Here is a 14,115-nt window from a genome sequence, read left to right as displayed (position 1 = left end):
TCGATCAAGCGTTTTATTTTATTAGAAAAGCTGATCGTCTATTTGTATGTAGACGAAGTAGAAAGTGAAGCAGATACCGAATGCATCTTCATCATACCCCTGAACAAACTGGTATATTATTTTTTTCCTTATACCGATATCAATAACAGCCAAATAGGTAAACTTTGGGAATTCTTATATGATAAAGTTACTTATCCATTGAGATTTGAGGTACATAATTACATAAGTTTAATCATGAAGCCAATAGCTTAACATCTCTGTTGCGTCTGACCAACAGAGATGTTAAGCGATTGGCTTGTATTACTTGTACTACAAAAAGATCATATTACAATTTTTTCGTAAATTATCCACAGTACGCAGTTTACACACTCTGTAATACAATGTTACAAAAAAACATATACAAAAAATCACAGATTTTATTGAAAAAATACTTAAAAACTCCAGCATTGCGGCTGACAACGATACATCGGCAGTTAGAAGTCTTCGCCACCCGCCTCCCCCTTGATCCAGGCTTAGCACGAAACGGACAGACACACGTGGACGTCTATATAACAATTTGTTTATATGTGTAGCGCAATAGCAAACGTCATTGGTTTTCTAGCCACGGTGGACAGGAAAACTGTGGAGTGGATCGTGATTCAGTTTTTTTTTGTGAAAGTATAGGTAATTTGTGATGGTTTTGTTATCTATGTTTGAATAGGTATAACAATATTGTTCTTGTGTTGTGTTTTATAAAAAAAATATGAAACTTTATTTACATTTTACATAATTTTATTTTAAATGAATCTGGTTGAGTTAAAAAACTATTTATTGATCATATTTATAGCGAAATTAATCTCATATATTTTTAAAGAATAGAAAAGCTTGGATCACGAGGCGGGATTTGCACCCGCGTCTTTCGTCATTCCGGGGCAACGATTCAAATATAAAAAATTAAATATCACATTCAATGCTAAGTCTATTTAGTTACTTCTAAATTTCTTAAATAAACTCTATTTTATTTTATTTTTTATTTATTCTATTTCTGAATCATTCTTAAATCGAAATTGCACTGCCTTACAGATACAAATAAAGTCAATCATTTGTAAAATTTTTGCTCCACTGACTACTCCACAGTTTTCTCTGTCCGTTGATCGCTAGAGGGCTATCGGCGCTCACTTCAGTAGAGGTGACCACGTGACAATAGATACAACACGATTTTTTACCACAATTTTACAAATAAAAAAAGAAATTATAGTGACATGGCCAGTTTCAGCTAAAGGTAAGGAAATAAATATTAATTTATTTAACAATCATAAATTGGGTATGTTTTAAAGTAAGTGAGTAATATTTTCTTTGTAATTTGTTTGTAATATTAAAATTTTGTGCAAACCAAAAGTAATAACTAATTATCACAACAAATTAATTATTAAATGTTATTGCCTACAAAGACATATTTACATTTTTATAGATTATTTTAATTAGGATTTTATAATTTAATACATAATTTTCTAATGCATGTGTAAGTTTTTAAAATAATTAAACGTAAGGAATTGATATATCGCTAAAATATCAATAATATATCATTTAATATATTAATAATGGAACACAGTGTTTGTACTAATATCTTTACGTTAACTTTTATCTGTAATACATATTTTTATATTGATTATAAACTAATTAAAAACTAAAAAAATATTTCACTTCAGAATAACAAAAAAAAAATCCACATTCCATCGACAAACAGTAAACAAACATATTTTCAATATCTGCTGTATCTTTTATAAAAGCACCAACCGCGACTTTTATTTTTACGAACGAAAATGACATCTGTCAAAAAATTTTCGCGCGAAAACATGACGTTCAACCGGGCGCGCCAACAAAACTGTATCGTAAATGCGAAACAAATTATACTCATTTAGTGATAATTTAATAAACTTAACTAAATTATAGGCATTTAATTCAATTTAAGTTCATGCGTTGCCGCCTGTTGTTACTTGTGGGCGGTCAATCACCCTCCTATAGCATTGTGTTACAAAACAAAATACCTTTGTTTGATAAATAAAATAAAATTGTTCACATTTTTTTTTGTAAAATTAAATTAATTAAGGCGTTAATTTAATCATAATCATAAAAATCGATGAGGGTTAAGTGTATTAATTTCTTGAAGATTTGCTAAGACGTTTCGTAATGATATTCGCTGAAATGATGTTCAGAAATAGTTCGTTGTAATTCAGTGCAAATTTGTAAAACTTATTTATAGTGAACTTTTATAACTCGATTGGGATCTTACATTTCTTAAAAGTTTTCTTATCTATTTATGATATAAATGAGTTTTGAATAGTGTAGTTCTTTTTTATTAGTTTTCAATGAAAGGAGAGTCTTTATGAGAGAATTTCTTTCATTTTAGGTACTTACTCAAAGAGCTATCGCGGTGTATACTAAAAACCAAAAATATTTTACAAAGCCGTTTGTATTAGATTCTAAGTACATGTTCACAAAATAAGATATCATTTATACTTTAGAATATCATCACATGTATTCTATACTGAGGTTTTTACTGATTATATTCGATCGATTGAAGCACTTTTCATAACGAACGAATTACTATGAGATTTAATATTAGTGCATCATTATAAAGTTTAAAGAGATTAAAAAATATAGGCCATGTAACAGATATTATGTTCTGCTCTATTTCATGTTTAAGGGTAACAAGGTCATTTAACATTTCTTCAATCTTTACTGGATTATAAACTAAACTACTTATTGTAAGAATTGCTGCTGATGATGCCATGAAATTTGTACCTGTGTTCTTCATTTTGTTGGACATTCATTCACTCTATATTGACATTCTTTTCAACTTTATAGAATCGATTGACTATAATTTTTTTAGTAAACATTCTTTACTTTAAGTTTTGCTTTTTTAACTATATTATAAAATATAGGTAGGTATATCTAGTTTAAAATAACAATTTCAATAACATTCTTTCCTCTACTCCTAATTTTAATGAATCGTGTGTTCACACACTAGCGCTTGCAATATTAGTTTGATATTCGTTTCAACCATAACTAGTGGTCCGCCCCGGCTTCGCCCGTGGTACATATTTAGTATCCTATGTCCTTCTCCTGGCTCTAAACTACCTCCCTGCCAATTTTCAGCTAAATCGGTTCAGCCGTTCTTGAGTTATAAGTGGAGTAACTAACACGACTTTCTTTTATATATATAGATGAGCTCTATGAAATTTCTTAACAGTAGATAGCATATTAGAAACTTAAAACTATTAAGCCTGTAACTTTTTGGATCATGAGGGCTTTTGATATCGTAAATATTTTTATAAAATAAAAATTTGTCGGGATTCGCTAGAGGTAGATAAGAGTTGTTTTTTTTAATCTATCATATCAATGATACGTGTAGTTATTTAATACCTAGGTTAATATATTTTATTGTATAAATAGATGGAGGAATCATTAGATGGCCGTGAGAGCGGCCACAGCGCGGCTGGCTTCGACTCGGCGGCCATTTTGAATGATGACGTATCACCTACTACCAGCTTCTGTTATAACATACCAAATTTATTTAACAGGTAAAAGAAATCACATATTTATCTTCATACTTATATTAAAAAAAGTCATCAAAGTTGCTCATAGTAAATAAATAAAGAATAAAATCGATTGTTGAGTTGGGTTTCAGAACTGCGTTAAATTCCAAGGCTTTTACCGATAAACGTTCTCGCTTTGAAAGTGTACCTGAAAACAAAAACAAAATGTTATTTAGGTCAATACCTATAGATTATAGAAGCTCATTTATTAAAGAAAGTGGTAGGCTATAACAATTATATACAAATTGGAATCTATTTTTTTAAGTCTACCATCTGACCCACGAAACTTCGTCTGCTCTGAAAGAAATTATTTTACGTTTTTCCTCATTGTTGTAACATAATTAGTTGACAATCCACTTCTACGAGGTATATTATATAATACTAACCTAAATAATATGAATTATTTCATTCCAGTCTAGGTCCTGCGTCCCTATGTGAGAGATCTGAAACTGACGTACCTGAAAACTATCCGAGCCAGGAACCCACGGACGAGGTGGAAAACCACCAGTTTGAGGATGACGAAGAATACTCCCCTAATTCAAGTGAGTTTGGTGTTTAATTTGATAAGAAGTAGAGTTTACAACAACTCTCCTTTTTATTAGAGTAACAACTCTATTTTTTTAGTTCAACTCTGTAAAAGCACAGTTTTTGTTTTTTAACTTTTCGAAATTATGAATAATGATTATTGTAACTGAAAGTTCATAAAAAAGGGTATAATAATTCACTTTTCTCAATCATTCTCACGTTTAACTGAATTATTCTATTCACTTCAATATACCTACTATGTGTTTTCATTTCAAAATCATTGTGTTATGTTTTAGGTGCCAAAAGTGGTGATATTCCTAAACGTAAACAACGAAGATACAGGTAAATATATAAATCCTAACAATTCTGTTTTTCAAAAAAGACTATGATTTGTATGAATATTATATTCAGGAAATTTTATCAGAAATTGCTCGACTATTTCAGTCCAACCAATGTTTTCTTATTGATTGAAATTATTGAGGAGATCGCTTTCTAGTTATTTAGCGCGTCTTTTTCATAATTATTATAATATTGAAGATTAAAAGGTGAAGTGCATTTAAATCAAACAAACATACAGCAAGAGCAACATTACGAAATGTTCAAACAAACATTTCGTAATGTTTTAATGTAAATGAAAACTCGTATTCTGTGTGTACAGTATTAGAACATTACATTTTCGAACGCACTAAGAACAACGAAAGAATGCTCTACAAAAGAATTAAACATAGTGAGGTTAGAATGAGCATTCGCTCGTTTGATGTAAATTCACAGTTACATTTCATACAAAACCAACACGAAAAATTACAAATAGCGTATTCATTTATAAATGTTTATTTACTCATTTTAAATATATCTCTAAAATTTTCAGAACAACATTCTCAAATATCCAATTAGAGCAGTTAGAGGCGGCATTCCACAAGACCCATTATCCAGATGTGTTTTTTAGAGAAGAATTAGCAATGAGGATAGACCTAACAGAGGCTAGGGTTCAGGTGAGATTAATTTTTATTTGTTATTCGAACATAAATACTAATATAAAAAAATTGTAATAATTATTATTGCTACATAATATTTTTAATCGTAATCAAATATACGCTGTTATAAAACCACGTCTCAACTACTCCTACGCGATTTAAATTACTTTACATACCTTCTTTGTACATCTGATATATTTTGTTAATAATATCATTGTAATTCAAAATTTATAACTTTTAAAACGGTCGTGATGACCAAATGATCAAATGTTACCGTACTATTCATAGGTTTAGATGAGTAGATAACACTAATAATGTTATGATGTATATTTTGTTACACTGTAGGTCTGGTTCCAAAACCGTCGAGCAAAATGGCGTAAGCAGCAGAAAGCTGGCTGCGAGCCGTACCCGCGCGCAACTCGCTCCCCGGAGCAACGGTCACCGTCATCACTGGCTCTGGAGATGAGAGATTTTATCACTATCCCAGGTATTAAAAAAGTCTAATGTATATTATCCATACTTAATATTATAAATGCGAAAGTAACTCTGTCTGTCTGTCTGTTACTCAATCACGCCTAAACTACTGAACCAATTTTCATGAAATTTGGTATGGAGATATTTTGATACCCGAGAAAGGACATGGGCTACTTTTTATCCCGGTAAAATGACGCAATCCCGGAAATCCCACGGGAATGGGAACTAGGAGGGTTTTTCTTTGGCTGCGCGGGCGGAGCCGCGGGCGGAAACCTAGTAAATTATATGTGGCTAAAGATAACATTATCTTACATCAGAGAATGATGAATTCAATGTGAGACCCTATCCTAAAATATGTTAACTATCAATCGAGAATTGTGTAAATACCCGATTTTTTTATAAGAAATTGCAATATATAAATAAATACAATTATTTGCAGTGTCATCACCCCAAATAATAAACATGGCTGAGACATCACACCAAAATAATTACGTAACGAAGAATAAGCAGCCTGCACCCGCCATACATATTTCTGCTTTACCAACGCGGCAGAATCCTCAGATCGACCTGCCTACATTTTCAATTCCTCTCCAATATAACCTCGGAGGCTTCAAAAAAGTAGACGAAGATGTAAATCTAGATTTAGAAACATCCGAAAACGCACCACAGAACCACTGGGATGCGAGAATGATGCCAAACTTCAATTTAATGCATATAAAACCGTTGCTAGAAAACCGTGACAATAACGACATAGCCGAAGTCAAGTACGAAGTAAAAAATGAAACTGTTAGTAGATCGAATTATAATGAATTACCTAATATTAATAGAGGCTCTATAGAATCTGAAGATATATTAGGAAAAGAAACAGTAAACGAAGGACAAACTATTTCACCGGATTTTGAAATAGAACGATACCAATACGAAAACGAAAAAAGGTTTAGGGAACCCTTCGATGAAGGTATCATGGAAGACGGTAGAAATGATTTTGTATGTGAAAACGACTTTCTATGTAAGAACAATTATGAAAAAATCGATGGCAAAAGAAACGAATTTGAAGACTGTCATTTACTGGACGGTGAGAGTAGTGGTATGAGTAATTTTGAAAATAATTTATAAGTTTTGAGTTATAGTTATATTTTATTGTATAATTTTATCTGTTACATATCCCATGTGCAATAAATAATTCTAGTCATTGTTATATTGTTTTATTTTATATGAAACCTTATTTTAAAATCACAATATATTTCTTTGGTTGGTCTTCATGGTGAAGGTATACTCATATTCTTACACCATGAAGAAACCAAAGGAATTTATAGCCTATACACATACAATATGATATATTTTAAGGTAGAATATCTTAAATATGATTTAAATTAATATATTATTTTTACTTTTTATAGCATTGAGTAAAATTTTAAATTAGTTAGCGTCTAAAGATCCTTATTTTTTTTCAATAGCTCAATTATAAACTTAAGCTTTTCGTTTTTAATATTTTCCATCACACAAAGTTCATGTAGTTTCCTTCTAGAAATTTCGTTAATCTTGACCTCGGTTCAAACACGCCATTGAAATTATTTCCGCAATTGAAAACGTAACTATGTATTTTAAGGCTTATCATAAATCTCAGAGGTCACCGTTCATTACGGTTGACGTAAACTTGCTTTATTTTTATATTTTTATAACATAGATGTATAGATCTTGATTAGTTTGTGATTTATTCTTGAAACCTGAAATTGAAATTGTAAAATTTATTTTTGGTCTATTTTAGAGGATGTTCTATTTTTGAGAGATTTTATGTATGTATCATCCATTGAGACATTAACAACATGTGGGAGAGTAGATTAATTTTGATAATATTATTTACCTATTATAAAATAATTTAAACACGCTTACCCTTCCTGTCATATGTTTTAATGTCATTCATGTTTGACTTAAACTTGTTTAAAAAAAGCAAAAAACGACTTTCTGACAATCTGACTGAAGATAATAATGCCATGAAGTTTAAAATTCAAAATAAAAAATTTAATTATATTCATCTTCATCTCCTAATGCAGTAAAAACATTAAACATAACAATAACAGACATTTAACCACCAATCCAACATATTAATCACTTTTCTTTTCATTCTTTTTCAAAATAAATCTTCACATTTTTACAGTAGATAATTTACTTAACGCATAATAATTTATGTTCAAATGTTTTCCGCCTATTATTTCAGCTACATTAACGAACAAAATTAACATTAAAATCATTATGCAAATTTAAACAATCTATTATTAAGTAGCTTCCCGCCCGTGGCTTTGCCCGCTTTGTCTTAAACCTAATAACTGATAGAATCTTACTCTGGAATAACTCTATCTATTAAAAAAACTATCAAAATGTGTTGCGTAATTTTAAAGATCTAAGCATACAGACGCACAGATGGTCGAAAGCGATTTTGTTTTGCACGAGACTAGCTGTGTCCCGCGGTTTTACCCGCATTGCTCTGCTCCTGTTGGCGTGTCTTCTATAGTCTTTCTCGATGAATGTAAATCTCTCTCTCGGTGGTTAATGTATCTAAAAATTTTGTAATGACATTTCAAAAGTGCTTCTAGAAGAAGTCTAATTGAATAAATAAATGTTTGAGTTTGAGTTTGAATGGGCTATCTAACACCGAAAGATTTTTTCAAACCAGTTCCTGATTTTAGCGCGTTCAAACAAACAACCAAAACTCTTCAACTTTATAATATTATAAAGTTTAGATTTTATGTACCATATAGTGATATGCTCCTTCCAGTTCTATATATCAATGGTATATACTAACGATTTGTAAACTGCGACAGTTCGCTAGCGAAGCGAAGTGGATAATATATAAACATTCTGACACATTGTACTTCTTTTGTCACCCGGGAAATACTTTGAAACGTTTTCAGGGACATTATGGAATCATTTTTTATTGTATGGAGCATGATGAAATGTTAAGATGGGCTTATTTTTTAATTAGGTATATACAATTTATGTTGCAAAACTAATGTTTTACCTAAATTATGTATTAGATAGGCAGTCTAGGTATTGCTGACACGTTGATAAGGGCAAGACACATTGATAAGTCGAAGTATACGTCTTTACTACTAAGTTACCATTAGTACATTTAACATTTGAGAAAATAAAATTAGCAAAGGAAACCATATTACACTTTACGTGTTCGACTTTTCTGCTACTTTCACTTTTATTGTATTAATCTACTAGCTGCGCTCCACGGTTTCCCCGCGTAATTCCGCTTCTGTTGGTAGCGTATATATAACCTCCTCGATAAATAGGCTATCCAACACCGAAAGAATTTTTCCAATCGTACCAGTAGTTCTTGAGATTAGCGCGTTCAAACAAACAAACTCTTCAGCTTTATAATATTAGTATAGATAATTTTGATAGTTCAAGATATAAGTCTACAGCGATTATAAGTTTGTCCTTTTAAAATATAAAACACAATGTTAACACGCTTCATTGCGTATTCACAAATTGCATTCGAATTCACGAGTGTGCAGAAATCCATTCAGCATGATTACTCCGCTGTTTTCATAGCTCAGTTTAAATTCTTGCTTTAATTATAGTTATGTAAGTTTCAAAGGAAATATCGCAATTTCATTGCTCCGAAGTCAAGGGTCGTTTTGTCGGAAAGAAGCTGTTTTAATGAAAATGAAAATGCTTTCTTTGAGTTGTGTGTTTATTAAAATTAGTAAAATATCAAGGACGTAAGAAATGGGTAGTATTTTGACAAGTAACTTAAGAAGGGGTTAAGATTCCGGGTTAAAATGTTTAGAAAAATATTAAAACATTTAGAAGAGAAAATTATAAAATTAAGTAGATCTCCGGTCGTTCTTTCTCGGCGTTACATTTAGAAGAAGTATTAATAATTGTTTAAACTGGAATTTTGCTATCTTGAAACAAACACTTAGTAATCGAAAGACTGTTAAGATACTCTAACACCCATAATTAGTGAATAAATGATATTCTAAAAATTTTAAAAGTTTCTTCAAATACTACGTTAGTAATTTTCATGATACCTACTTTATAATTTCCTTGGTTCGTACGTTATATTTTTGAGAGCAAAATAGGTGTGTTCAATAATTACTAGAAAATTACTTCGCAGCTTAACTTTCAAATATATTGCCATAGGTTATTATTTGGAGAGTATTAGAATGGTTCAGCATTGCACAAATTATTAACATTTTCCTAGTTTCCACCAACATTGGCTATCATGGCCAAATGTTGGCCAAGATAACTATTGTTACTATTTTGTCATAGTTCCTACCTGGCTCAATATATCGCTCTCAGACTCGGTGCTAATAAAACAGGTCAGCTAGCCGTCTGGGTCGAATAAGATGGCCATAAATTTGAATGTTTTGGGACAATTCATTTATTTAATATTTGTGAATTTATGGACTCTAGAACTTTTGTGGTTATTACGAATGAATGAGGTATATTTAGATTTAGCAAATATGTTACACTTTACTATTATTTTTAATAGGCGTAGATAATTATTTTTGATGTCAATTTTTAGTATAATAAATTATGAACTTTAAGGTAGTATATTATTTGTAGTATAAATATAAATATAAAAATTGTACATATAATACAATATTCAACACTACTTAGCATCCATGAAAAATACACATTCTAAATAATATATACCAAGATGTTTGACATGATTTATGGCTGTATATCACCATGTTACGACATTTCTCAACTCTGATCGTAAAAAAACTTTTAGATAATATGATACTTGTTAACTTTTAAAAACTATTATTTCTTTTAAATATGAAATTTAATATTTGTGACACTTTGTAAAACACGAATTTTGATAAAATTTTTAATTTGGTGCGATATCTCACTTATCGAAAATGAAAATGAAATCTTTATTTTGGGTCATTTAACCAAAATAATTAAACATTTTTTTATTAGTAAGTGAAAAAGGGTAAGAGTTGACATATATGATATATATGTAAAAAATGATATTTATGTAGAACATTGACATTCTTTTGTTAATTTTTGCATGCCAATCGATTGGCGAATTGTGCTGAACAATGAATTATGTATAATTATGTCTTTAAATCTTTCACATTTCTTGCAAAATAAATCATTTCATTCATTTCATTTCATTTCATCATCTCTATTCTATAATATATGACCCCTAAAATAAAATATATCCCTTGTAGTTATACTACAGCTACCCTATTCGTAAAAGTAACGCACGCAAACCGCCGTTCAATTGGTCTTTAACGGATTTGATAACGTGACCCGGTTATTGTTTGAAATAATATAAGCTTCTATTTGTAGGGGTGAATATGAAATTTGATAAACACCTTAGCTTTTTGACAATTTGTATCAGAGCAATAGAAATTATTAGATTCAATTCATGGGTAGGGACAATAAGGTACGGGAAATGATAATGTTTGAAACAAAAACATATTATTTTGTTATAATATTATGTGAAAGATATGAATATGCTCAAAATTTCAGTATGTTAAAACATATTACCTGAGTATATTGTAAAACAATAAGTAAACACTAAATAAAGGTTTATTCGAAATTATTTCAAGGAAGTTTATTTTTAACAAAACTTATCGTACTTCAACTGGAATTTAAGTACTCCTTTACAGTTGTAAAACTTCTAACAGCGACCACAAATGAGGCAAAAGCTTTTTAAATTATAAAGTCATTTTTCTTTAAGTTACTGAGACAAAATGCATCCACTTTGTCAAAGAAATGCACATCTTATTGTACACATTTGACAAAATCTACGCTCGCATTCATAAATGTCCTTCGGTGTTAAATTTCGATTTTTCTTATTTAAAATTTAATTCTTAAAATAAACTCTATATCCATGACAATACAGTTCAAAACGTCGTCCCCTAATTTAAAGTTTTGGACAAGCTAATATGAACTGTGGAAAGCAAACAGTATATTCTAAAAAGTTCTCCTTGCTACACGAATATAAACTTTATAAATGTCGGGATAAAGCCCATTGTTACAATTATTACTAAATCGAATTCGGACATTCGTGTTCTACGCACACATTCACAATTTTTACTCACCTATCCAGATGAGCTTGATTTAATTAAAACTTTAAATTGAAGCAATAGAGTTGAAAAATGTACGATAGCTCTCACGTAGCTGTGACTTGTGAGACTGTGGGGTGCATTCGCTTTTCCAGCACACATTAGTGTTAGAAAATCAGTCTGATTAACAGGTAAAATTGAACTCAACAGTAACAGAGATAGAGTTCACAATTCTATTGTAGAGTGTTTGGATTTGCTGCTTTCTAGAGGTCGTATAGTAACCACGGTTGAGGGCTTAAAGGGGTTGGCGGGGGTGAGGGGTGGCGTGAGCAGATAGCTTTTTCAGGTCTACTACGTTAGTAGAATCACGGCTGTCGTGGTGTGAGCACGCACAGCGCGTTATGGAACACGCATACCTTTTCGATTTTTTTTAAAACGTAATTTCTTTGCAAATAATGCTTACTTAGTGGTTGGATTGTGCTGTGCTTGTAACGTTGTGACTTGGACGTCTTGGTTTTATTGAACGCAAGATTCATCTGGAGTATACGTATGACCTAGTTACAAAGATTGAACACGTTTAATTTAAAACTTTTGATTCACGTAAATTGAGTAAAATAACACAAAAAATGTTAGATAATAAATTGCGACGTGTGCTTGTCGATAAGCGCTGGCTCAATATTATGTAACATGACGAAGCTAACACTGCTTTAGAAGGTTCTAAATTAAAATTTTTTGGGCATTTAAATCCAATTGGATTAGTTAATACAGTATCATTTTTTAATATTGAATGTGTCATGATATGTGTAGATGTTCGTCATGTGTGTGTCAGCAATTTAGCACTTACTAATTAATTATTTCTTTTGTATTTAAATTAATATAGAAGGGATTATTGTTTAGTAGAATATAAAATATAGTAAAAAGGTACAAATTCGCATTAAAATGAGATGAGAATACTTATATTTAAAAGTAGAGTCCGTCTAGTTTTAGTGTGAAAAGCGCGCGAATCATACAATTTGCAAATGGCGGGAAGCGCGTTTTTCATCTTTTTATAGGTTTTATACGTAACAATATGTAGTGTATGTTTGTATTGCATTCTTATTTATTTTGTCGCGTGTGAAATGTATGAAAATTGATTTTTTAATGTTAATATTTAAAATTCCATTGACATTGGATTTGTTTAAGTATTTAAAATTCGTAACTTATGTGTATTAATTGGTTAATTAAAAAAAGGAATAGTAAAAAAGTAATTGACTTTATACCAAAGCATTTTCAAATAAATACTCAAACCATTTGGCCATCTTAAACAAAAGTAACATAATATTTTGTATATTTCAAGGAAATATTCTTGCATCAAGCCTATACGAAATTCTTTACGTAAATAATCAATAGCTTGACTTGCCCTTAATAAGACAACCTAGGCTGAACTTTTCATGCCCTGTCCTCCACAACTACTCCTCGATCGGTCAAAGAACACACTTCAGAACAGTGTTGAACGAAAAAACAAATACCTTGGCTTTTGCTGATACTGTTTCGGCTTTCTGACACGGTTTTATTTTCATATTTAATTAGAGGCGAAAAGAACTTATCACTACATAGTATAAAACAAAGTCGCTTTGTCTGTCGCTATGTCCCTTTGTATGCTTAAATCTTTAAAACTACGAAGTACGGAAGCTGATAATTTTTTTAATAGATAGAAGGGTTCTCCAGGAAGGTATTATAGTTTATTAGGTTTTAGACAAAGCGGGCGAAGCCGCGGGCGGAAAACTAGTAATCTATAGAATTAATAAATGTTATAAGACTACAAAGTTTAGCGTTACGATGTTACGTAGATACGCCTACGGCGTAGCGCGTGTGCTACGTTGTAGTACTACAGCGTAGAACTCGAGGCTGTGAAGTATTTATTTCGTAACTAATTCCGATAGGTTTTAATTACTGTTTTTATGAGTAATTATTTTATTAATGGTGTTTACTTTACTTGCACGAGTATTATTTGACATATAATTTGATGATTTACTTAAATAAATAAGTACATAGTTAATATAATTAATATAACAATGGAAAATGCAATCGCAATTATTAAGTAAGTTAAATTATTTCTAAACGTAAATATTATTTAATATATTTTCTTATTCAAACCATTACATATCTTATGTTGCTTTATAAATATGTATATTAAAATAATAATATAACTTATGTACGATTTTCTACTTTAAAGATAAAGTAAAACATTGCGAATGATCGTGTCTTCCAACTGGTTCTATGCACTGACATTCTCTTCTATGAATGTTTATTTATTCACATCGCTGTCGTACATAAAGCTAAAAATATTCTGTATTTTTATTCAGCCAATATTGTTATTTGTATCTGTTTCTATGCTTTATAGACCGGGAGATACTGACACAAAATTTCGAGTCATTTGTAACAGGATGGCGGTTCTACAGGGGTCTTAGTATGCAATGACAAAAAGAAAAATGATGGTGTGAACGCTGGTACCGGTGGGTTAGTCGCGTGGGCGTTAGTCGAACT

At 30.8% G+C, this 14,115-nt stretch overlaps 1 protein-coding gene across 2 annotated transcripts; it reads left to right on the top strand.

Moving 5' to 3' along the window:
- Positions 1 to 3,435: 3,435 nt before the first annotated feature.
- Positions 3,436 to 6,668, top strand: LOC149477703 (uncharacterized). 2 transcript variants are annotated; one of them, XM_089710458.1, is made up of 6 exons: positions 3,436 to 3,563; positions 3,993 to 4,120; positions 4,400 to 4,445; positions 4,972 to 5,095; positions 5,423 to 5,564; positions 5,991 to 6,668. In XM_089710458.1, exons 1-6 carry the CDS (start codon positions 3,436 to 3,438, stop codon positions 6,665 to 6,667), a joined length of 1,245 nt encoding a protein of 414 aa, XP_089566584.1. In that variant the 3' UTR covers position 6,668. The 2 variants fall into 2 exon arrangements, with proteins under 2 accessions (XP_089566584.1, XP_089566585.1); XM_089710459.1 differs by having other exon boundaries at positions 3,993 to 4,124; positions 4,410 to 4,445.
- The last annotated feature ends 7,447 nt before the right edge of the window (positions 6,669 to 14,115 follow it).

Source organism: Colias philodice, chromosome 24, assembly GCF_061535455.1.
Source record: "Colias philodice isolate Cphi_HAF_F1 chromosome 24, ilColPhil1 Martin Lab GWU primary, whole genome shotgun sequence".
Classification (NCBI taxonomy): Eukaryota; Metazoa; Arthropoda; class Insecta; order Lepidoptera; family Pieridae; genus Colias; species Colias philodice.
The sequence above is the reverse complement of the archived record's forward strand: the minus strand, read 5'-3'. Positions and strand labels throughout refer to the sequence as shown.

Bases quoted from the DNA above. Each gene is read 5' to 3' on its own strand.
- LOC149477703 (XM_089710458.1), top strand. From the start codon at position 3,436: ATGGAGGAATCATTAGATGGCCGTGAGAGCGGCCACAGCGCGGCTGGC. The intron at 4,121-4,399 runs GTGAGTTTGGTG...GTTATGTTTTAG, and splicing joins AGAATACTCCCCTAATTCAA to GTGCCAAAAGTGGTGATATT. The intron at 4,446-4,971 runs GTAAATATATAA...TAAAATTTTCAG, and splicing joins CGTAAACAACGAAGATACAG to AACAACATTCTCAAATATCC.